This window comes from Phyllostomus hastatus, unplaced genomic scaffold, assembly GCF_019186645.2.
Source record: "Phyllostomus hastatus isolate PE091 unplaced genomic scaffold, TTU_PhHast_1.1 phas_contig_148, whole genome shotgun sequence".
NCBI lineage: Eukaryota > Metazoa > Chordata > Mammalia > Chiroptera > Phyllostomidae > Phyllostomus > Phyllostomus hastatus.
This window is the reverse complement of record NW_025333607.1, coordinates 10,987,369-11,012,537: the sequence shown is the minus strand read 5'-3', so window position 1 is coordinate 11,012,537 and position 25,169 is coordinate 10,987,369. Positions and strand designations below refer to the sequence as shown.

The window sequence follows — 25,169 nt, the reverse complement described above, 5'->3', positions numbered from 1 at the left end:
CTTCCCCCCACCTGGGAAGAACCACACGTGGAGTTTGTTGCCCTGGGGAGTTGCTGTCGTCTCCCGCAGTGGCTAATCCCACCCTCCTGCTCGCCTGCAGTACCCCCATCTCCCCCCGCCACGTAGGCCCCATAATTACGTTCCCCATGTAAAAGCACATAAGGAATTAATTTATGCCATATGTCACGAGCTGATGTACGTTGCAGAACAGGGAAAACTAGGGCAGGGTGAGGGAGTTAGGAGGCCCGGGGTGGGGCGGGAACTGGGCGGTTATTTTAAATGGGGTGGTCAGGTTAGACCGCAGTGAGAAAGGGAGAGGTGGCTGAAACTCAGAGACGAGGGAGACCCCCATGGTAGAAGGTGGGGCGGTGGGCATAGGCCCGGCTGGCACACGGGCCTCGGGGTGGCGCGTGAGGACAGGCGGAGGCCAGGGGGCTGGAGCGGGGAGGGGAGAGGGGCTCAGAGCTGGAACAAGCTGGACTTTGAGAGGCTTCTGCTCCCCTCACTACCTGTTAGGAAGGACAGGTTCCCCCTCAATTCGTTGCAGTCTAATGTTCTTGTAAAGTTTGATGAAAATGAATTACTGAAAAAATGAAATTTTAAAAAACACAGAACATAAAAGCCTCATGTTTTATTATGAGAAGCACAGAAAGTTTCTCCTACCCAATTGCTGGACAGAGTTTGTAAATGTTCACTTGGCATTTCTTTACTCATGCCACGGTAGACTCGTGACGTCACGGACCTGCAGTTGGCCGGGAAGCACTGTTGAGCTTTGGGGTTTCATTGAGGGGATTGGCCTCGAAGCAGAGGGGGAGCCGTTGGAGCGCTTGAGCAGAGGAAAGATGTGCCCCAACTTCGGTTTTCAGAGCAGCCCTCGGAAGATGGGGTGCAGGGACCCGGGGAGAAGCAGGGAGACCCGCGGTGAGACTTGCGTTTCACGGGCAGCGAGCCGGTGGTGGCGGCTCCGCCCAGGCCGGTAGCGTTGGAAAGGGCAGGAGTGGTTGGTCCCGGAAGTATTTTTAGGTTGAGCCCCCAGAATTCCCTGGTGGATTGGATGGAGGATGAAGATGAATTGCTGTCCCCTGAGACTGGCAGGCTCCAACTGAGATGCAGCAGGCTGGGGGGAAATCAGGAGTTCGATTTTGTGTGTTTTTGAATCAGACTTTCAGCACCTAGGGGACCTAGTCACATGAGAAATGTGGGATCACCATGATGTCAGCTGAAGACCGGTACCTTGGAGTGGGCTCTTGGGGCTCGAGGGACCCTGAGATGTCCCTGAAGTGCACCTTCTCACCTATGACCTCTCACCATCCAAGCCAGATACCGTGGTTACTGTACTTGAAAGGGTCCAAGGAAGTCATTGAAGAGCTTCCATCAGTAATTGCATCCTGACGTTAAATTCTCCCTATTTGGGAATTTTTCCACTTTGTTTTTCCATCTGGTCACAAGTAAGACAACAGTCTGCTAATTGCAAAGAGACCAGATCTGGTTGACCGTGAACCCCACGAGGCGGCTCTAGAACTGATTAGCATGTAGGAGCAGCCTGGCCATGTCACCTGCCGCCCATCGGGTCACTGAGATCATGTTGGCATCTCTGATTACCAGTGATGAAGGAATTCAATGACACCTAAGTAATACTGAGCGTATAACAGCTTTTGACACTTCAGTGTCCAGTGAATAAAAAAAGTAAGGTGTAAAGTGTCTTGAATTCATGAGCCCAGTTGTTTAAAATAAATACATGTGCTCACCATGCAACGGGTTGGAAAGTATTGCAAGAAAAATTTTACGTGTGATTCTTCAGCTGGAGACACTATGAGTAGTATCTTCTCATTGTCACTTTTGGGTGTGTGATAAAAGTAGGTTTTACTTGAATAATTAGCAATAATAAGTACTTGTTAAAGACAGTGACCACAACAGCCCTGCGGCCCCTTTTCTCTCTGGCCTCCACAGCTCACCATCTGCTACCTGGACCTGCTGATGACCAGCGAGGAGCGCCGGAAGCATCTGAGGGCTCAGTACTGCTTTGACTGCGGCTGTGGCCGATGCCAGACCCGGGACAAGGTGAGTTGTGGGGAACCAGCTTGAAAGTAACTTTCCGGTGGTCTTTCTGAGAACTCCGCTTTTATGTCATTGATCCAAAAGTACATGACCCTCGGCGCGTAGTAGGTAGCAGAAGTAAATGAAACAATGCATAGTGCTGCATTTATTTTATTTACTAGAACTTTCATCACCGACCAAGCAATGAGAGGTTTGATCTCAGGGGAGGATCCATGGAGCTTAGCGTCTGGAGGGAATGTGGGCATTCAACGTGTGTCACACCTTTGTATTCCAGCAGGGGGCAAAGGGAAGCCCCCCGAGGGATTTCCACCTGCATCTCACTGTTCAGCACCGGCTCCCACGGTGACTCCTAGCTGTGAGAGAGGGGAGGAGAGTGCGTGTTCCTCTCGCCCGTTGTGCGAGAGGAAGACAGGGCAGGACAAGGTGGTGAGTGGCTTTCGGTCGGCCGGTCTGCAGCATCTCCAAGTCCCCCGAGACCATCTCTTTCCCCTTTGAGCTCACAGTCTGTTTGACGTTCTGTTAGGACGCCACAGAGGAAGAGAGCTAACAGGGGTGTGTGTGTGTGGGGGGGGGGGTGTTTGCAGCCCTGTTGACTCACTGTGTATAGTGTGCGCGCGCGCGCGTGTGTGTGTATATGTAATACGTTCAGCCATAAAAAACAAGGGCAGCCTGCCGTTTGCCACGACGTGGGTGGACCTCAAGGGCATTATGCTAAGTGAAGTGAGTCGGAGAGAGACAAATGCGGTACGTGGTGCGGGAGACTCGGGCGGGGCGGCCTTAAGGTCCCCTCCAGCGCGGTGATCTCATGCTTCTCTGAAATGGATCCTGGAAGAAGTGAGCAGCTTGTGCATTTTGATGAGAATGTAAACCTGGTTTCAATGAGTTCATCAGTTATGTTCTCAGGGCTCTATTTATATGACAGTTTTATTCTGTTTAGCGATATAACTATCCCTTCTGATATCTCTACGCTATTGATTTGCTTTGGAAAAAAAATAAGTAAATTCAGCTTAGTGCATTCCCAAAAAGATCATATATTCCAACTTAGTTCAGTCAAAAATAAATTTACTTCAGTTCCTGCATTTTGAGTTCTCAGGCTTATTTTTTTTGCTTTTCTTGGAACCTAGAAGCTCCACCTTAATAGGCTCCTACGTCACACACTATTGATTATGTGCCCATGTGGCCAGTCCCTGGGCACGGGGTCACGTTTCACTTTTACTAGTGGGCATCATTTGCATGTGTGGAATTAGTTGTCATTTGTAATCAGCAGCAGCTTAATTTGGGGAAGAAATAAAATTTTTCTTCTAAGGAGGTTTTGGAATGATTCGGCTGCCTGCCGTGGCCTGCCCAGGTCAGAATCCAAGGCAGTGGAAGCAGAACAGACCACACGGAATCGACTGTTTCTGTAAGTTGTGGGCAGGACCTAGCACGCTGCCTCAGGTGTCCCACATTTTGCTGTTTTTTAAAAAAGAAAAGGCATGTTTACTTGCCGTGGCATTTTTTCTTTTCTAAAGCCTGTTACATTGGATCCTTCTTGTAAGATAGTGTCCACCGGTGCACTCACAGCTCTGTCGCCGCACTCCCAGGTGGAAATAGCCCCTAGTCGGTCGCCTGGCCTTCAGTTTCTGCCGTTTCCCACATCTTGCACACTGTTTTTTAGTGTTTTCTTAAGTACACTGTTTCTGCGGCAGAAGTTTGAAAGTGTTTGGCATTATCTTCAGTCTCCAGGATGAACTTCACGCTCTTTCCTTGGCAGTCAGTGTCTTGCGAAGTGATCACCCATGATCTAACTGTTCAGTACCTTTGTTTCTGTTCTCTTTTGTTGTTTTTCTTTTCTCCTCTTCACTTGTCTCTTATTTTTCAGTGTGTTTTACCTAATTATACCCTTTTCCCCACCCAAAAGATACTGGGGCGGCTATGGCCACACCTGCGCATGCATTCTCACGTATGCACGGGGTGGTCAGAAGGAGGTTTGCAGCCGTCCATATGGGAAAAAGACATTACCTAAAAGTTAAATTGTAAGTGAGGGTACAAAGTAATGACAACAATAATAATAAGACAAATACTACAAATCAGTAATGCAGTAGTTAAATAAAAAAAGAAAAACCTTTCGCATACTCACTGTAAACCTACTTTTGCCACACCCACATAATACAACAGCAATACATTTTATAATGATTTGTGAAATGAGAGTGCCAAGAAATACGATGAAAGCAGGTTAGTACCCAGAATGCATGCCACGTGCCTTTATGTACAAGAAGGGAAGAAAACATATGCTCTAAATTTCCCAGCAGCCCAAGCTGCAGGACTCACGTCAAAGTCTGTGTGTGTGGTTGGCCGGCAGAGCGCAGCTGGTCCTGCGCCGAGGCCCAGGCCCTCACCCGGGACCCGCCGAGACAGCCCGGCCAGCATTCCTGTCAGCTCCGCAGCAGTTCACGTAGCTGATTTTTATAACTTTTATAATCCTTCAATATGGCTGCTTGACATATTTTCAAATTATAACTTTACGAAAGAAGTAATTAAAAGGGTAAAAATATGTAATCAAGATTCTTATCACTCTGATGGTTTGCTTTGTTGTAAGTGACCAGAGTGGAGGGGGGAGGGAATTTCAGGGGAAAAGGGGAAGGGTTTACAGGAACAAGGATAAAGGACACATGGACAAAAACTAGGGGGGGTGGAAATGGGAGAGATTAAAATAAAACTAAATTAAAAAAAAAGAATAAAACCTAGACTACACAGAAGAAAGTGAGGACTGCCTGTCCTTTGTTATCTGTCACTCATGTTATTTCCCGCAGTCTTTACATTTTTTACTATAATTTTTGTGAAGGAGGTCCATGTCTACAGTTTGAAAAGTCGAAGGTCTGGAACCCAGTGGAAAACTAATGAGCACACGTCCCTTCTGCTTCTGCCCGCGTCCCGCTCCCCCGTCCGGCTCCACGTTTATTCCGTGTTTCCCACAAACCGACCCCCTGAAATCGTGCCCTAGGGAAGACTTTTGCTATGGCGTCAGTTTCGTGAGTATTTTTTTATTTCCTGGATTTCCAGTTCGCTTTTCCCCCACGTCTCTGAGCTTATGTTTTATTTCTGCCCATTTCTGGTTCATAGCATCGTCTTCACTGCGAACGCATGCCTCTCGGTGGTGTGTGCATTTTTCCAGCATCCTAACTTCGCTCGTTTTAAGTCTCGGTCCGTCCGTTTGTGTGACCGGATCAAGGTCATGTTCCGATAGTCGATTTTTTTGGTTATCTTCCTTCGCATTGCGTTTCGCTTACATGTTTTAGACTTTGGAAGAGCAGGCTCATTTTTTTTAGCACATTTTGGTTTTGTTTCTTTCCCCCTCAGTGTGCTCCACCAGGCCCCTCAGCCCCCAGTTCCGAAACGGCCTCTGGAGCTGTTGCATTGCGGTGATGTGGAGGCTGTTTCAGAGCCCGTGACGTAGGCAACGGGTGTCTTGGCCCCGGCTCTGTCTTCTAGCCTTTCCAGGACCCCAGCTCCCTAGTAACCTTTAGCCCAAGGGAACAGGCCATGAGCCCTTTATCTTTAGCTTTTTAAAGAATAAGAGGGAGCCTCACCTTCCTCCAGCTTTAAGTTGTAAAGCCGACTCTACTCACCTCTCTCGTGTGGAGCATTTTTATTCCCTTCCAGTTGCTGAAGCCGAGTTTTGTGCCTGCTTCCAGACCTGAGGCCCTCGTTCCACTCTGCATTTCTGTTCTATTTTTGGTCCAGGGAGATGTTTATCCTGGTTTTTGACCTCGTAAAGCTATTTTTGGTTTCTCCTTTAATCTTTTACTTACCATTGCTCCGGGTTTGGAGTGGAGGGGAGCACCTCAACGTCTGAACTGGCAGCGTCCTGACTGGAAGTCTGCAGTGTGCTTGCCGAGCGCACAGGTAAGAATGCAGGCCTTTGGAGGCCAAGGAAAATGTGAGCACAGACAGTGATCTCATCCTCCCAGCACTTGCAGGCACGCGTGCCCCTTCTTCCCAGGACCTGCCTGTCGCTGGCGCAGGGACGTGCATCTTCTGTTATCACAGGGCCTTCTAAGGAGACAGTTGTGTGGAGTCACTGAGAGCACGGTTTCATGAGTGGCGGTGCAGGGGTGGGGGAGGGGGGAAGCCCTAACCAGCTTCTCAGTCCCTGGTGCTCCAGTTCTGAGTCCACTTCGTTCTCTCTGCTGCTGCTGAAACAAAGCAGTCAGTTATTGTCTTTGTAATTATTTCAGTTGCTTTTCCGAGATCCTCTTTTGTAACACGGAATTCCCTTTCTTGGATCCCTCCTGAGACCCTCCACAGCACCTGTGAGCCAGGGAGCCTGGAGGCAGCCCCACGCCCGGCAGAGAAGGGACTGGGGCCAGCGCCGTGTGAGAACCGCCTCAGCCCCTGCACGTGCTGCGCCTCCGGTCAGGCTGGTCCTGCTCGGCCGTGCACTGGGGGCGCAGGAGGCAGGACTCAGCTGAAGGAAAAAATAATGATTGTCTGAAGAAGAAATAAAAGAACATTTGAGTTAAAGCTGCAGTCAAAGGCATGAGCATTCTCTGCCCAGGAAAAAGTTTTTATGGTAACTTGAGTCTATTTGACTCAATACGAGCAATTCCGTAAAGGTCATTAGTAAACCAAGATTTTTTCCCTGCCTCCTTCCTCTGTTTCGTTAAATTAATTGTAAGCAGAGATGCCTCGCAGTGGGATGGTGAGCCCAGCCAGCTCTGAACTGTTCTACATGTCAGGTTGGAATGATCTTGCAGAATGCGTTTCCTGTTTCTGGAGGTTTCATCATAACCGAATCACCTTATCTTCAGGAAGATTAGGGAGATTTGGCAGGGGATGGAAAAAGTGTGTGTGTGTGCGTGTCCATGCATGTGTGTGCATGCACGCGTGTGTGTGAGATGAGTTTTCAGGCAGTCGAAAGCGAACATGGCTGCGTGTTACCTGTGTCTTGCTTCTCCAAACAACCAGGAGGATGGTTTCCCTGGAGAGAAGGCAGCGCTGGCTGTCATGAGTGTTGAAGTGAGGAGAGGAATTTCCTGACTTCATAACCACATAATCCCGTCCGCAGTGTTACCATTAAGTGCTGGGATAGGCTTCTGGGCATGGCACCATGGGCCACAAAGTCGGCCGGGAAGTGAACAATGCAGCTATTGTGTTCGAGCTGGCATCTGCTGCTCACCCTGTCCCAGCCCTCGCACGGCCTTCTCCCCGGGGAGCAGGTGGCCCTGCGCCCCACTCCTCTCCCGGTGGCTCTGCTTTGTCCCAAAGTCCACCCCAGGGGTAAGAGGAGGGTCTCTCCGCAAGGTGTGGTGACACGAATTCCATCTCACAGCCTTTCCCGTTCTTGCCCCCGAATTGTTTCTTCTGGCTTTTGGTCTACAGGCGGCTCTGGCTCAGGGAGCAGCATCGGTACGGCAGGTCCTGGGACGCAGGGACTCGGAGTCGGGCTCGGTTGTCTGCCGTGTGCCGGGCGCAGTACCGAGCTCAGCGCGTGGCGCACAGCGCTCAGAAAGGGTCATAGACAGAGGGGCTCTCCCTCAAGGGGGATGAGAAGCCACAGCACCTGCTGGAGCTCCGGGGCCACTGACTGTGCTGGGTGCTCTGCCGAGGGACGCACACACCTCGTCTCACTTCACGTCCACGACCCTGTGAGGGCGCTGGTGGCTCGCATCCCCATGGGGCAGATGCGGTCACTGGGGCTTTCAGCATCTGAACTACTCCACTGCGCTGTCTCTCTATAATCTTACAAACAACGGATACGCTTTCCCTACCTCATCACTTAAATGTTGGAGTAGAGTTTGCATTCAGCAAAGTTTACCATTTTTAGTTAGTGTACAGTTCTACAAGTTTTGACAAATGCATGCAGTCCACCACCAGTGCCACCACCAAGACATAGAACAGTCCCATCAGCCCCCAAATTCCCTCCTGCTGCTTTGTAGTCAAGTCCTGCCCCCACTTCCAGCCCCTGCCAGCCCGATCTGCCTTCTGTCACTAGAGCTTTTTTAGCTTTTCCAGGACGTCCTGCAAGTTGCTCCAAAGAGCCGTGTGATATGTCGTCCTTCGCTCGGCATAGTGCATTAGATGTTCGGCCGTGCCCTTGTTACGGACGCTTATAAATGTATGATCTCAGGGTTTGGTTCTTTCGTGTCGCCAAGCAATATCCCATTACGTTTCTACCCCCAGTTTGTTTATCCACTCACCAACTGAAGGATTTTCACGTTCTTTCCCAGTTTTGGGTGGTTGTCAGGAAAGCCACTGTAGGCGCCTACACACAGGTTTTGGTGTGAATGTACACTCTCATTTCATTTGGGTAAGAACCTGGGAGGAGGAGGGTTGCTGGGTTGGATGGGTCAGGGTTTTGATACCATGTCTAAGAAATCGTTGCCAAATCCAAGAGAATAAAGACTTTTGTTCTCCGTTTTCTATCCGAAGTTTTAGAGTTTTGGGTTTTACATTGAGATCATTGATCTATTTTGAGATTTTTGCATATGGTGCGAGGTTCATTGTTGGCATGTAAGTGTCCCCGTTCTCCTGGGACCATTCGTTCAGTCAGCGTCTTACCGAGGGCCGTGGGCTGTTGTCGGAAGAGCGCAGAGCTGCATATGGGAGTTGGGTTCTTGTCCCGGAGCATCCTTGGTAACACCGGCGCCTCTGGCCAGAGAGATCGACTCCCAGTGGTGGGTGACAGGCACTGATACGGGTGGGGGAGAGAGCACAGCGTGGGGTCCGATAGTCCTGGTCCTGCTGCTGCCAGCCACTTCACATCGGCACGCTTCCCTGCTTAGTCTGAGCTTTCTCTTTCGTGCGATGAGAATCACCTATACCTGGCAGCACTGCTTTGAGGGTCAGTTAGACAGTGTGGGATACCTTGGGAGGTGGCAGACACTCAGTGAGCCGCTGCTGTTACTGAGTGACCTGTGGAAATGACCTGCGTGGAGGGCTCCAGGGGTTACAGCAGCCTCGGTTCCCGTCGTCTGCTGACCGGGGTCCCTGAGTCGCTCACGTAATCTCGACAGCTTTTAAGTCCCCCTGCTCCACCTTTCTGTGATTGCCGCTGCCCTCCCCGTGTCTGTCCTCACGCCGTCTCTGTGCTCGGTGGTCCCTGTGTCAGGGTGGTCGGAGCGTTCCACTCTCACTTTCTCCTTGGCACGCTCCCTCCCCAGCCCGGCCTCCTGAGACGTGGGCTGGCCTTTGTCCAGACCGTGGGGGTACGTGACAGCCCATCGTCTCTGTTCATGCTGTGCTGTCCACTCCTGCAGTGCCCGACACTGCTCACACTGGGGGGTGTGTGTGGGGGCGGGCTCTACATGGGGATGTGGGGGGGTGTGGGGTGGGGTGTGGTGGGGAAGGGCCTCAGGCTGGTAAGACAGTAAAGGCAGCGCGTGTGGCACTGCCCAGGGGCGCCCTGCCCAGTGTGTGCCGGGTCGTCTGTCCCGTATCCCCCGAGGTCCCCAGCCAGCCAGAGGAGGCGCCGTCCTGGAGTCTTTCTCAGGTTCCCTCCCGAATGAGGTGCTGCCTCTTTCAGGGTTTGCCACATACGGGAACTGTTCACACTCGGTGAGCGGGACCGCACTTGGAACCTTTGGCTCCCTGTGAAATGGAAGGAAGGAAACAGCCTGGGACAGAGGCCCGACAAGGCTTCCCTAACCATTTACTCCTTGCCCCGCATGGCGCAGGGAGGGCCACCCGCACTCCCTCAGCCCTGAGTCTGAACACAGGCCTCTGCAGTGGTCACGGCCGCTTTGGGGCTCCGCGCTGGGTGGAGACCCACGCCCCCCACAGTGGGAGGGTGCAGTGGAGGGCTCGCCCAAGGCCTGCGGCCGGCCCTGCGGTGACAACAGGGAGGATGTCCCAGAAGTCAGGGGTGGGAAGACGGGATGTTCCAATCCTTTAATTATCTGACTCTGTCTAGAAATTAAGGGCATATGGTGCCATTCAGAAATAACTGTCATTTATTTTAGTTGCAAAATACATTCCCCCTTATCTGTTTGCTGGGGTCAACAGTGAACTCGAAAACTGACACTTTCGTTCTCCAGTACTTGCCCCAAAGCCTTAAAATAGGACATGCAGGACTTCACAAAACTTGGGGTGCCCCACAAACCCCCTCTAGCACCTCACTGTTGGAATACGGGAAGATGCGAGCCAAACAGTGGATTTCATGCCACCGGTTGGGGGTCCAGCTGTAGTCGGCCCCCTGCAGTGAGTGGCGTTGCCTCCTGGCAGGGGTGAAGCTGGGGGACGGGGCTGTTGGTGGGGGCCAAGAGGGTACATAATGCAGCTCTGTGGCTGGGTGGGGGAGGGTACTCCCCCCAGTGTGGTTCCGCGTTGCTAGTCCTCTGCTCTGAACAGTAGCTTCTGGGCACAAGGAAAATACGGCGGGTGATCACCTGCATTTCTCCACGCTTTCCCCAAAACCTGCGGAAAGGATGGTCAGGTGGGGCTCTCCCTGGTGGTGTTGATGTGGACCCACGAGGGCAAACTTCTGTCTTAGATCCATAAACAGGTGTCACAGGGGCTCAGTGTAGGTTGGGAGGGGCCCGTGGGGTTTGAATAGGCCGAAGGAACATCAGGCATCTGGGTCTATCCTTCACTTCACAGAGAAGACGAACGGCTTGTCCACTCGCTCGCATTGGAGTGTCGGGACCTGAAAATCCAGGTGTGCAAATTCCGGGCAGTGATCTTTAGACGAGGCACCTGGGTGTGGAGGCAAAGAGAAGAGGTCAAGGCAGAAGAGAAACTTGTTCTAGAAGTTCCCTCTTTGACTGTTTGTCCTTAAAGATCACTTTTATTTGTTTATTCCTTATATTCAAGGGCTTAATAGAGTATCCAATCTCTCAATTCCTTTGGATAAGAGAACTACAGAAATAAAACCAGAAAACGTATATCTACTTTAGACTGGTTTTACTATTGGATAATTTAATTACAATGTTTATTCAAGACCCTGGGCTAACATCTGTTTCCACCCAGGGGTGAGACGAGGTCAGTGTAGGAGCTGCTGTGGCCCCCGGAGCCCCGCGTTGCCCCCAGCGAGCACTGCGATCCAAGCGGTCCCTCTGACCCCAGAGAGCTGGCTCCCACCGGCGCCCAGCACTGACGGGGACCTCACTTTCCTTTTTGCGTGTTACTCATCCCTGGTTCCCATGGACCTGCAGTCCTTCAGCAGTCCTGCTGGAACATCTCCTTCCTTCTTCCTTTCTTGTCCCTCCCTCCCTTCCTCAAGTATTCCGTGAGTTGAGGCTTCAATAGTTCAACTATGGGAATCCTAAGAGGAAGAGGTTGCCCCTTCGAGCAAATGGCTTACTTAGATGTGAGTGTGGACGCGGACACCAGAGACACAGTCCAGTTCAGTGTGACGGTTATCCTCGTGGAAGCCTGTTGGAAATGCCGTGGGAGCAGAGGAGGAAAAGTGTCTCCCTAGTCAGTTAGGGAAGACCTCACGGAGGAGGTGGCATCTGACCTGAGCTGTAAAGGCCATCTGCGTTGGAGTTTTCAGTGGGATAGGTTCAGAAGAAGCAGCTCAGGCTGGGGCCACACCCTGTGAAAGGTCCCTGAGCTTTGGAGGCTACAGGGTACTGGGCACTGTGTGTGCTGGAAATAGTTCTGCGTTCCCGGAGGACAGAGGCTGGCCAGGCTGGTGACCGGGGAGGGGGTGAGGCCTGCCAGGCAAAGAGTTTGGGTTTTTATCACGGAGGGCGGGTAGCCCCTGAAAAGGTGAGGGTCAGCCTTTGACCAGCACCAGCCAGAGAGATCAAGTGGCATGCGCAGAACGTAAAGTCAGAACCTATCCCACAAAGAAGGAGAATCGAAAATTCCAGAACGAGCTGGGGCATTCGCACGGTCCTCATTGCACCTTGAGAGCTGCCCGTGCGTGTCTGTGATGGCAGCCTTTTCCCCGCCTCCACTTTGAAGGAGCCGCAATCGGGGCCAATTAGTACCTGGGGATACGGCATATGGTTCGTTTCAAATACTCATCTGCTTACCGAAGGTTTCTGGGTGCTTCAGTTAAAGATTAGAATGTTTACCGTTTGCACCGAGTGTCCCTTGCCGAGGCGAGGGTGTGAACGTTCTCTGAACTAACCACGCTGCTCGGTAATTAGAAGCCGGTGCTGCTTCCTTCGCAGGCGTCAGCAACGCTTCCGCCTTCTTTTCTTCCCACTTTACTGCCACGTCGTTCTCACACCCCGAGAACTCTAGAAAGTAGTGAGTGGAGTGGGCTTCCTCTGTCTCTGGTTTTGGTGTGTGGATTGGAATCCTGGAATTATTAAAGCATCGATAATGCTTTCCTGCCTATAAAATTAAAATTTAAAAGCTGCAGCTGAAGGCCCATAAAGAGTTGTCTCTGCATTTGTCATTAAACCCCTCCATGCGATGAATTTACTTACCCTCAATTTAGAATCGTCTTGCTAGTTTCAGAATTTAGTCAATCTTCTCATGCTAATTTCTTTATTTATCGTGCATCTTAAAATGGAACACATAAAGTAGCAGCCAATTAATAAATTATGTTTTCTACAGCTGAAATAAGAACATGTTAATTATTTCTAAACAATTAGGCGGCATTCAACACGGGGGAGTTCCTCCGTGGGAGTAACACACACAGCCTCAGAAGATGAGAAAAATTACCTGAGTTTGGCATCGTATCAATGAATCTCTACTTTTTATAACTGCTTCCTGTTATGAATGCGGCCAATTAAAATAATTGTGAAAATTCATGAATACTAACCTCCTTAATTTAATATCATTCATTGCCTTTCGGCTCAGCAAAGACGCAGAGCAGTGTTCGCCCTGAGCGTCTGTTCGGAAGCTGTAGTTCAGAATGTCCAGCGGCCCCGTGACTTCAAAAGGGGCGAGGAGCACCTCTCCTGTACTCGGAGAAGCACGCGGAATAATGAGACTCAGAAGCAGGGAAAGCGAGGGGAGCGGGGACCTTAGACCGGAAGGGGACGGGGTGCTGCCTCCAGGCAGGGTGGCCGGCCGCCCTTGTTATCCTCACTGACCCAGGGTGCCTGGACTTCAGCCGCAGGCGTGTGGACTGGAGGCACTGGCCTTCGGGGCTTTTTCTTGTAAAGGCTTGGTGGCGTTTCCTCGGTGGGGGTCTTCGGCGAACAAAGCCTTTCCCGTCTGTCTGAGCTCTGCATTCCCAGGAAGCGTCCTTGTGCTCTGTCCTCCAGCTCTGGGTCGATTCTTGGATTAAGTTAGATACTTTGGGATTACAAGAAATCCACACAGTTTGCCACAAAAGAAAACAAAAACCTTTTATCCTATAAAATTATATTTAAAAAAAAATCACCCACTCTGGGTTGGAGCCATTTTTACCTTTATTTGTTGATTCCCGTGAGAGACGTTTGCTGAATATCCGCTGTGTACGCCGAGGCCTAGAAAAGCCCCTGTTGATGGAAGCTCCCTGAAGAGCAAACCAGAAATAGGCAGAAGTGAGAAGAGGGCCAAGCCCACCAGGTCTGTGCTGCAGCTCTTGCAGCGCTGGGCTGTCTGCAGGGCGTGTCACGCTTCTGGTGCCGCCCCCCGCCGTGAGGGAGGCAGCGTTGGGGCGGTGGGGCCGGGGCGTGTCGAATGGTCAGAAAGAGGTAAGACTTCTCTCCCCCCAGGTCCTTCAGCTCAGCACCCCAAAAAGGAACACATTATTATCTAGGAAATAGTTTACTTCGGGACTGTAGTTCCAATATTTCTGTTTGTTTTGGTTTTGTATTACTTTTTTTAAACAACCAAATGGCAAGGGGCCTCGGAAGGAAGAGTTTAAAAATGCAAGAAAGGTGGTAGACTGTTTAGTTCTTCACCCCCAAATAAGTGGAAAATAGCAAAGTTATTACAGGATGTCCTGGGTTTCAGACTCTTCTGTGGGTGGTTTCAAGGCTTGAACAGGGCACTCCCATCAAGTTTATTTAGTGTGCCCCTCAACCTTAGTGCCGAGACCCTGCTTTATTTACATGCTATCTGGGTTTTTCCGAGGTAACTGAGTACCACTCTGTAGTTTGGGAAAAATAAATGATTTCCATAATGTTCTTGGTTTAGTGTCTAGTGAGCAAGTAAAGAGCAGAAGTGTTTTTAATATTTATATTAAAATTAAATACAATTTAATTTTATATTTATTAATATAAATTTGACATTATTAATAATAAATAACAATATTAATATATTATATTAATGATATATTATTAAATATTATTAATTATATTATTAATATATAATATTTAATAATATTAAATTTAATTTTAGATTTATTAATATAAAATTAAATATAAAATTTTATATTTATTAATATAAAATTAATAAATATAAACAGCAGAGCTTCAAGGGATTGTTTATACCCTTTTTGCGTTTGTCATTTCAGGCCATAAGGATTGAACAGACAGCTTCAAGTGTAAGATCGCTAATACTGTCAGTGACAGGCGATGACTGGATAGAAGTCCCTCTCCCCAGCAACCACAGTGCTGCCGTGTTAGCAGTGGGAGACACGCAGCCCCCCCTTCCCGTGCAGTATGTTCTCTCGAAAATCGGTTTGCTCCTTCATTGACTGAGCTGCTCATGCCGCCGTCAGCTCATCTCAGTAGTTTTTATCCTGGAAGAGGACCGTTCCTGTTGTGGAGCTTTTCAATGAAGTGTGCTTTGTTATTGTTACTGGCGATATTGACTCCTGGTTGTTGAGTTTGGCAAAGAAAGAATTCACGGCCAACTACTGCAGCACAAGAGGAAGTTTATTTAGCATGCGAAGTGAAAGTGCACTCGGAGAGAGGGTTCCCCTGGGCTGCTCAGAGAGCTGCCTTGGCCTTGTAGGTAGAAAGGCCTTCTGCCCAGAGGCAGAAGTGAGCCAGCTGGGCTGTGCAGACTCGGGAAATAGGTTACAGAGGCAGAAGAAGGTCCCTGGGAGACAGTGTGAGGGGTTAGCCTGGGAGGAGCTGCTGCTGCCTGCTGCTCCCCTGGTTGTAAGCCTCATGGAGACTCTTAGAAGAAAGAATGCAAAGGAAGAAGGTGTAGGCATGCTCTAGAGAGAGAGAGTGTGCACACTGGGTCCTTTGCCTTAAGGGTTTTTATCCATTTTCTAAAGGCAGGGATTTTAGGGGAGGTTCAGGGAGGATCTCAACAGAATATTCATCAGCTTTCCAGGTGTGCCCTTTAATATGCTGACTCATCAACATGAGTGTGTAGGGTCAGGGCCTCGGTCTCCACTAATTGGTCGGCACTCAGGTAAAGGGTCATTGGTCATTGCATCTGGTCCTGATGCCAGCCGTGGTCACTTTGTCTGGTTTTGCTGTTTTGCTGGACCTGGATCTGAAGCACCACTGAAGTCTAGACATTATCTCTAGTTTCACCAATACTGTCTCTGTGGTCAGGACTTTGTTCCTGAGATTGATCGATGTGGGTCAGAACCTCACTGTCCCGAGGGCTTAATGCTTAAATTAAGGGAATGAATGTCTGTGCAAGGGAGAAGGGGCCAGGTGAGTCAGGGTACCAGATGCGCTAGTTTGAATCAGCCACCTGTCTCAGTTTCCCCATTCTACTTGCCAAGGAATTGTCCTAGCTCCTCACTCTGCTGCCTCACTAGGAGATGTACCATTTAGATTTTTATTAGTGTAAATGTTGTGTGTCAGCAGAAGGTAAAGCATTATTAACTTGTGCAGCGTGGAGTCTCACAAAACACATACGTGTCATAGAAAAGTCATTAACTTCCTCATTCTCATGCCAACCAGATGTGTAACAAAACAAGCTGGGACCTAAGGGGACTCTCGTGCATTTATTTATTTAAGTCACTAACTTGTTGACTCAGAAATCTCATTGTGTATTTACCAAACCTTGTTCTCTTTTTTCATCTCTACATTTCCCCCTCGTCTACCTATGGTATGATTGATAGGCATGTTTGACATACAAAAACCTATGTGTATTTAATGTGTACAACTCAGATAAGAACACACCCATGAAACTATCACCAAAAATTACACATTTCTTTTTAGCTTATTGTAGTAATTCAAGGTGTGGGTGGGCTCTGTTTCAGCTGAGAGGAAGGTTTGATGGCCAAGAGTTGAGAACACATAAGATGTACAGGGATTCTTGTTGCTGGACACCTGGGCAGGTTTGGAGCACCTGTTTGGGGCGGGAGAGGCTAGGTCAGTAAGCCACACCGGTGTTGGCCAGCCAGCCTGCCAGACAGAAGGAGGTTAGGTCAAGACTCCATGGCTGACACCAGACTGCTGTCGCTTCTTTCTTTCCTCCAGTAAAACGGTAAATTCTGTGAGTGTTTCTGCAGCGCCATGCTCTCCTGCCTGGATGGCTGCAGGAGCATTCTCGGTGGTCTGCCGTTTCTGCCCCGCTGCTCTGGGGTCTGGGTTCACACAGAGGGGACCTCTGAGCACCTGCCCACTCGCTCGGAAAGGGAGAGCCGGGTCCACGAACAAGGCCCACAGCCACTGTGCAGCGTGGCTCCTGCTCACCCCTCCAGCCTCAGTTCAGTCTCCTGGCTGGAACATGCCAGGGTCTCTCCTGTCTGGAGACCTTCGCTCTGGGCTCCCCTCTGCCTGAGCTAGTCTCCCCATAGGTTCATGCTGACCGGCTCTTTATCAGCAGTCAGCCTCCAGCTCACCTCCCCCGAGGGACATCCTTGACTGCCCTGTGAGAGTCAGGCACCCTCTCCTTGTCCTTTCTCTTCCCTCTTTATCTCCGTGACCGCACCAGCCATCATTGCCTATTATTGTGTTTGCCTGCTGGCTTACTTGTTAAGGAACTAGGAATGACCGTATCAGTCTTGTTTTCTGTTGTGTCTCCGGTGCCCAATATGGTACTTATGTAATTATTGCAGCAGGTAACAGATTTGTGTTGCATGAATGAGTGAGTTAATGAATAACGTTGTTTGTCTAGCACCGTGTTAAACTCTGTATGTGCCGAGTCACTGACGTCAGACGCTCGACAGTGTCCTCCTCCACCGGCCCCTCACTCCCAAGTCATCCCTTTCTTGACCTCCCTTAAATGGGCCCCTTCCTCTCTGCCTCTGCCCCTAAGGGATTGCCTCATTCAGGTTCGTGTCTTCTCTTCTTCCTGGACTTCCTGCCTTCGGTCCCTCCACCCGTCTGTGTATTTTCCACGTAGATATTTGAACGATACATGGTTATACTCAGAATCCCTCCATGTCCTCCCCATATCGCTCACACAGGATCAAATCCACCCCTTTATCTGGGTTCTGGCCTCATATCGAAGCCTTTTTCCTCCCCTTTGCCTCCATTGGCTGTTCCATCCAGCCTTTGGTTTTCCGTCTGTGGGCATGTGCTGAAGTGGGTCCCCAGATTAGACACCCCCACATCTGACAAAAAGGGCCTCTAAATAGGAGACAGAAACCCAGCCTCCAAGCAGCAAGTGACTGCAGGCACAGGCGGCCGTAGAGGACTGTGGGGTGCCTCCCCCCACAGTCACCACCCTGAACCAGGGGTCTCCTCCCGTGCCCTGTGCTGCCTGTGCCCCTCCGTTTCCTTGTGCTGGGCCTCCTGCTTCTCTGCTCCCGCTGAGCCTTCCATGGCCTCCGAGCTCCGGCCTCACCTTTTCCGCGGCCCTTTCCTGAACCCCAGGGGGGCACAGGGCCTGCGTCTGCACTGCTGCAGGCACAGGGCTTCTCCCTCTGTCTCAGCAGGTTTGTGTAGTTCGGCCAACCCCTGGGCTCCATGCCCCTCAAGGCTGGGGCCGTGTCTCATCTCCGTCTTGGGGGCTCCAGTGCCCACTAGCTCTTGTGCATGCTTGGAGACTGTTGGACATGCTCCCTTTTTGTGTCTATCATAAATTGAAAGCAGAGGACATGGGAGATGCCCCTGCAGACTAAGCAGACAAGAGAGAAAAGCCTGAACTACTAAGAACTTGCAGCACGTCTCAATGGTGCTGGCACAGAAAGTGATAGTATGATCCCAGGGATTAGAAGTGGAGACTGAGTCAGCAGAGACGGGGCTGCAGGTCTGTGGTCCTGACTGTGCCTCGGAGTAACCTGTGGTGCTTATGAAAGCACAGGTACCTGCTCGCCTCCGAGAGACTCATTCTGCCGTCGCTGTCCTCGGCGGGGCCTGGCCTCTGTATTTTTGAACACTCTCCAGGTGACTGTGTATTTACACACTCACTGTGAGAGACCCTGCCCGCAGAGAGGAGAAACCGAGCTGGAGGAACAGGGGGTCTGAGTTTGGAGGGGAGTTGGACACTGTGGTATCCCTAGAAGCACTTTCCTGGTGTGGTGTGTGGGGTGTGGGTGGGGGGAGCAGTGTGGGCGTGTCTGGGGTGCGTTATTGGTAGGTGGGAGAGGAGGTCAGCTCTCTGTGCGCTCCTAGAGTGAATGAAAGCCTGTGTGAGATACTGAAAACATTGGCCTGTCCCGACTAGGTCAGCTCCCATTGGTGATAGAAACAGGTTTTTTCTTATGTCAGGTAAACTCTCTGAAGTCCTGTGTACTGCTGTACAGAGTAAGACAGACTTTCATATTTGCTTACTTCCAGAAAAAAAAAATCCTTGCCTATTTTAATTGATGATGAACCTTTACTAATACTGGCATCTTGCTTTTGAGTGATGGAGAAAGTCAGACAGTACAGCAAGGGTGGAGGAAAACCTCTGGGGCGGTGTGCTCTTCACCACTGAACGCGACGCAGAAAACAGACCCGGGTGAGAGGGTGATGATGCGGTACGCCCTCCCTGGCTGGCGTCAGGCACTTCCTGGGGCCAGAAGTACGCAGAGAGAGAGAAACGTGCCGTTGTGTACACCCTGAATGCCGTCTGTGACACCCAAAATTCGCTAAGCACCTCGCCAGACACCCGCACACAAGGTGGGTTGGCACCCGCGCTGTCTGGGGCAGATCTGGGACTCGCCGGGGTCTGGTGCGGCCCCCGTGCCAGGTCCTGGTGCGAGATGCCCACGAGCGGCCCAGGCGGCTCGAGAGCCGGCGCTTGGAGTGGGAGCACCGGAGTCTGTACCTGGGCACCTGGGCGGACGTTCCCAGCTCTCCCGTGATGCCCCGCATGCTGTCTGTGAAGTCTCCTGCCCCTCCCTTGCCTCCCCCTCCTGCAAAGCGGGGACCCCTCCGATCATCTGGTCAAGTTTACGAGGCCCCGCCAGACCTTTGCTTGGAAGGCCCTGCGAACAGTAATGCATACTTGGTTTATGAGATGGTTACACAGCAATGAGGGGGGTGCGGGGCGTCGCACATGGCCAGGCCTTTTATCTGATACTATAAAGAGGTCCCCTGGCTGCGGGCCAGGCCGGCGTTTACTGGAATGTGAAACGCAGACTTGTGCTCTCTGTCCGTGGGGCGCCCAGGGAAGCTCGGCGTGTGGGTGACCAGCCAGCACTCACTTCCACGGGGGCAGAGTTTCTGGGACAGCATCACAGTCCTGCTGCTCCTGTGCAGGGTCCCTCGTGGGTGTGGGGTGGGGCAGCAAGAGCCGAACCATTTGGACACTTTCCTCCTGCCCCAACCCCCTCCCAGGGCCCAGGCCATGGAAGGAGAGGCCTCCCAGCCTGGCCCTCAGCCTGTGACTGATTGCACTCTGCAATGACGTGCCCCCCCCCCGCCACCCCTCCCCCCAGCTTCCAGGAACAGAGCTCCGTGTGGGTTAATCACAGACTACAGACGTGCTTTAGAATAACTGGAAGAACCCTGGCGTCTCTCCACTGCAATTCCGGGCCCTGTCTTTTTGAAAATATGACTGAACTATTAAAAATCATTCTTCTCCTCAGACCAGGACACATGCTTTTGAACTTGCTGCTTGTTTGGCATGAGGCCCAAGCACGTCAGGGCTGCTTTACAAGGCATTCGGTTGGACTGGTGACTTGGTGATGGTCGGCCCTGAGAGGCAGGGGAGGGGACAGATTCTGGAGTCACCTAAGTAACTCCCCTGGTTTCCCTAATGATTGCCCTTGGGGAAGCATGTCTAGACATGGTCCCAGGATTCGTGATCGGAGAGTGTCTGTGGACTCCAATGAAACCGTCCCGCTGGCCTGCGACCACGGATTAAATTAGCAGATGCGCATGCTTCAGCAGATAAACAGGTGCCCATCACGTTCCCCGAGTGTGGAACGTTGCCCGATGTACTCATGACCCATGCACACGTTGGAGGGAATGCGTGAACTAAGTAGCCGCTGTCGAGCCCTTGGGTTGGCAGGGTGCCGTGCCGGGTTGGGCGCCATCCTCTGCGTGCTCTCTGTGCTCGGACTGGCGTGTTTCGTACTTGAGAAAACTCGGCTTAAAACGGGATGGAGGTGTTTGCAGGTAGTTGCACCACCACACATCTCAAAGTCTCTCCCGTCAGAATTTCAGGCTCCTCTTTGTATGCAACAGACACCGTGTACGCAGGTGACTGTTGGTGCGGAACGATTAGTTCTGTCTCCATGGCGATCTTAAGTTCTCACCTGGGGAAGCTGGGCCCGGAGGCACGGTTAGCTTGCGGGTGTCACAGCTGGCTGCTGGCAGAGCGGGACTGGGGCTCCAGCCCCCCACCCTCCCCCCGACTTCCACCTTCATGGTGCTGCCTTCACACACTCCTACGCGCCAGGAGCACGGGGCCTCGATCGTGCTGCTGTTCTCCCTGTTTTGTACATGTCTCCGGAGAAACCACACCTACGTTATTTATGCAAACCTTCGCAAACACAGCGAGCGTCGCCCCTTAGTCACAAAGTGACCTGTTGTGCCCGGGAGAGCATCTTCCGCTCTGTTTGCAGAGGAGACGGAAAGCAGCAGCAGCAGCTCCCAAAGAAGGAAATGCGAGATGCGGGGGGTATGTGGGTCGGAGGGAGCCGAGGGTCAAAAGCCGCCCTGAAATTGGCAGGGGGGATTGATTTATCTTAATGATGGTTGCCAGGAGAAGTTCTTCTTGAGGAATCTTCGCATTTTCCTAGTCTCAAACCTCCCACCTTGTGGTGTTTCCACAGTGAGATTGTCAGGACTCTGCGAGGAGGTGGGGTTACCGTGTCCGGCCACCCCAGCCCTAGTCCGTGTACAGTGTGAACAGAACGGACTCCAGTGCTCTTTCACAAGTGGAGTCAGCAGCCTTCAGCTCCATACATACAACCCCCATCTCGGACCCTGGGGAACACATCTTCATAGTATGGGCGCAGGGTGCGAGGAAGTGTCTCCTCCTTAAATGTCATGTCATGTTTAGCTGCCTTTTGTCTGTCAGCCAGTCCTGCTGGTGTTCCCCAAAATGTTGCACTAAAGGCAGAGTCTTGGCGTGCACCCCGACACGGGTAGTTTCTCAACGGCCCCAGGTGTGTGAATGACCTGATTTGATGTAAGTGAACAAGCTTATTTCTCTGGGAAGCCGGTCACTGGACTAGGAATGCCCGGCACAGAGGGAGGGGAGGAGTTGACGTTGTAGCTGGAAGAGGCCTTTCGTAGTTCTAGGTGTCCCAAGTTCACACGCTCGAGGCTGTTGTCCCTTTCCTAGAAGCAGTGAAGAGGCCATTCCCCCTCATTTGGGCAAGTCTGTGTGCCTGGGATTTAACCTTGAACCTGCAGTTGGTTCCAGTATGTGGCCTTGTGGAAATTTGTCGTTGCTGTAGAGTCCTGCTTTTGCCTGGGAAGTACAGCTTGTGGGCATTGGCAAGTGCTGGCAGCTATGGAGAGAGAACCAAATTCAATGGTGATTAAACAGAATGGCCCTGCTAGAGGCACGGGCTGTTTCATCTGTCCTTCTCTTCAACGTCAGCATTTGTTTGGACGGGCGTTGTGCTCCGAGTTGCCCCAATGCTCCCCAGCTGGACTCAAGGCGTTGACGTGACCGGCTGGCTGGAGAAGGCTTGCCGCCCTGAGAAGGGGGCATCTCTTCTGGGGTCAGCCACTTTGAGAGAGCAGATGAAGGGGAGGACGCTGGAGCTTCTTGAGAGGACATAGGGTTTAGTGCCCTGCTGCATCCTGCTGTGCACATCACTCGTGGGCACTGAGACCATGCCGCGTTGTGAAGTAGAGCAGGTGAACTTCCCTGACAAAGGTCACCTGGGGACTGGCGACAGCACCTGGGTGCCGTCCTCCTCGTCTGCATCACAGTTACAGTCATCGCTACAGTCATCATGGGTCCCATTGGCAAGTGCACAAGGGGGACTGTGCCTGTGGCCACTGAGCCATTTGGCCTGCTTCTTAGTGGATGGAGAGGAGTTCATATGAGGACCAAGGGGAGGAGGAGCCAGATGGGGGCAGGGTGGGGCTTGTTCTCGATCACACTGTCCTCTGCGCTCCCCTCCAGTAGGGCGAGAGTCTCTCCCTCTCTTTCTCTTCCACCAAAGACTCCAGTCCAGGCCCTGGTGGCCCCTGTTCTGCAGGGGAGAGGTTGAATACTCAGGCCACCATGCCGTTTATGACCTGAGTGCTTCTAGAAGGTACAAACGAAAGGGTTAGAAGGCATAGCTACTCAGAACCATTATCACTGAAGACACTTAGCTTCAGGGGGGCTTTCATTTCTTGCCAAGGCCACACAGCTAGGAAGCAAGAATTCAAATTCACACTTTATAACTCTTTCTCTGTGTTCTAATTATTGTGTCCAGTAGTTCAGTGGACACGAATTAGTTCTAACTACTAATTAGAACATTCTGCTAATTAGAACATTCTACAAGTTGAGCTGCTTGAAGTTGAGAACTTTCCTTCTTTTCCCTGGTTTCCCTAGTCTGTAATGCCCACGGACTGGCTCGTGGTGGATACAGCAGTGCGCGCTCTATTTTTAACCATTTTTCCACTGTGCGAAAGAGTCTCTTTTCCGCTCAAGTTAAATCTGAGCTGCTTTCAGTTGTTTTTGCCAGAGGAGGTGGAAATTGGTTCCAGCAGAGATGTTTCCTGTGAATCTAAAGATTTCGAGTGCTGTTGTATTTTAATCTATTAGTCCCAGCATATTATCCATGAACCAGAGCACCTCCGTCAAAGGCACTACACTTAAACTTGGTTTCCCTCATGATTTTGAATTTCAGAAATCTCCAGTCTCTCTTCTAAGTGCACACACTGTATTTGGGCCTCATTCTGCTTTGAAAACAAAACAAAAAAAAAAACCCGTCTTTTTAAAACACTAGAATTATTAAACTACTGGAAAAGTTTGAGTGTTCCGTAATTTTATCTCCCGTCCTAGACGCACCTCTCTCCAGTCCAACCTGATTAGAGTCTGCGTGAGGATTCGATAACAGGAAGTTCTGCAGAGCGGATCGCCGTTCTCCTTTTCCCCCTAATGCGAACCACCTGACATTAGCCCAGTGCAAGGGTTTCAACATCAAACACTCGTGAGCCGAGCGAACACATCTGTTGGAGTGTTCCAGATGCAGCTTGGGTCCGGATGGCTGCCTCTGATGTTTGAACCCGGCGGGGCCGGCGGTCCCTTCCCCAAGATGTGCTCAGCCCGTCTTGCTGGATTCCAACCTTCCCCTGTTGAAGAAACTCAGATTTCCAGTTCCCAGTAACCACTGCCACCTGGCAGGGATGCTTCCTACCCCGAGACCCAAAGGAAGCATTTCTGGCCAATTGAATGTAATTGTGTTGAGTGGTACCCTTTTATGTCGTGCGGAGATTATCTCATATCATCTGGTACCTATTTTTTACAGTCAAGGGAATGATGCTGGAGTATTGATTTATCACCTGTGTGTGCAGGCGTGTGGACGGCTCACTGATTCATCCGGGGGTGGATGGGGGCAGGGACATGTGGGCCAGGTGAGCACCAGGAGGCTCGGGGGGATGTTGGAGGTCGCAGCCAGGAGGGCCAGCAGAGCCGGCTCCCAAACCTGCTGCTGTCGGCGCGGGTCCCAAGCCAGCGCGGGATTTCTTATCCCTGGGGGGGAGGTCGCAGGCTCCACACCAGTGTCTGGGCGCTCGCCATCCTGACAGCGACAGTGGGAGTGCATCCTCTTCCAACACATCCACGGTGTGGTAGTGGGAGGAACAAATCCAGATACAAGTGTAGTGTGAGAAGAACAACCCTCTGTTTCTGTGGTCGAACTTCTCCTCCTTGTGGAACTAAGGTATTTTATTCTTGTAGTACTGCTCCCGGGGACCGTGGAAGAGCACTCCTCTCTCTCCATTCATTCTCTCTGTCACGAGTGTTTGCCGCACAGCCTACCCTGCTGGCCCTGGGAACAGTGATGTGATTAGGCCATCGTCCCTCAGGGCGTTGGGACGCTGGCCGGGAGATGCTGGCCAAGTGGTCATTAATGACCCTTGGTGCTACAAGACGGGTGGGCAGGGTGGCTGTGGTGGCTCGGGAGGGCTAGGCTGATGCAGGGCGCAGAACCAGAAAAGATTTCCCAATAGAGGACATTTGAGGCTGGGTCCTGAAGGGACAAGTGGGCAGGAAGCCAACGAAGTGAACACAAGTGGTGCCCCTGGGAAGGGGCAGGAGACCGCAGTCCAGATCCTGGTGGAATCGGAGGGGAAGGGTTCCAGTTGGAAGGGTCGGCGTAGTGACCGCAGGAGAGAGCCGGGGGCGGGCCAGGTTGGGGCGGGGGCTGTGAGAGGAGGGGATGTGGGTGCCCAACAAGGAACCGGCTAGTGAGGGAGCTGACGTAACCAGTGGACAGTTCGTGCCAGGCCCTGCTGATGGGAGCGGTGGTAGTGGCAGAGCTTGAGAGCCTGGGAGAGAGGGGGAGGCACTCGGGAGACTCACTGGTGCCCGGGGCCCTGAGAACGGCCGGCACGGGTCTTCTCGAGAGTGATCTGCACAGTCTTCCTGTTGGAGGTGAAGACAGGCTCTCTGAGGACTTCTCTGGAGCTGCGCATCAGGGTGGCCACACCGCCTCTGCGCCACCGCCCTCTGGCACGGTCAGGTGACAGAGCGTCAGTGTCCCCCAGAAGCCGAGGCCCTGGGAGAGGCAGGCTCGCCTGGGGACAGACAGTTGGTCAAGTCCCGGTGCTGCTGGTGCCAGGACACGTGTTCTTCCCTCTCCTCGTCACCGCCCGGCAGCGGGAGCGTTCTCAGGGGTCCTTCTGCGTGTAGCTTGAACTATTTCCACCACCTGTAGGACATTCAGCGACAGTACATTCTATTTTTGAAAACTATGTATGTACAAAACTAGTGTTTTTCACCTACTGAGAACAAATTCCAGGACTTAGCCACTTAAGCTCCTTTTACATAGCCAAGCCGAAGTTCAGAAGGGGACTTTTTTCCTAAATATCTTTGTCTTGAAGGATAGCAAGTGT

The 25,169-nt window shown here is 51.5% G+C and overlaps 1 protein-coding gene across 4 annotated transcripts in view; it reads left to right on the top strand.

Annotated features, from left to right (window-relative positions):
- SMYD3 (SET and MYND domain containing 3) overlaps positions 1 to 25,169 on the top strand; it is a 446,241-nt gene that overhangs the window by 336,518 nt on the left and 84,554 nt on the right. For all 4 annotated transcript variants that reach the window (XM_045861300.1, XM_045861306.1, XM_045861322.1 and 1 more), the window contains one exon: positions 1,951 to 2,061. In XM_045861300.1, coding sequence (XP_045717256.1) covers positions 1,951 to 2,061 — 111 coding nt within the window. The remainder of the gene's footprint in view (positions 1 to 1,950; positions 2,062 to 25,169) is intronic.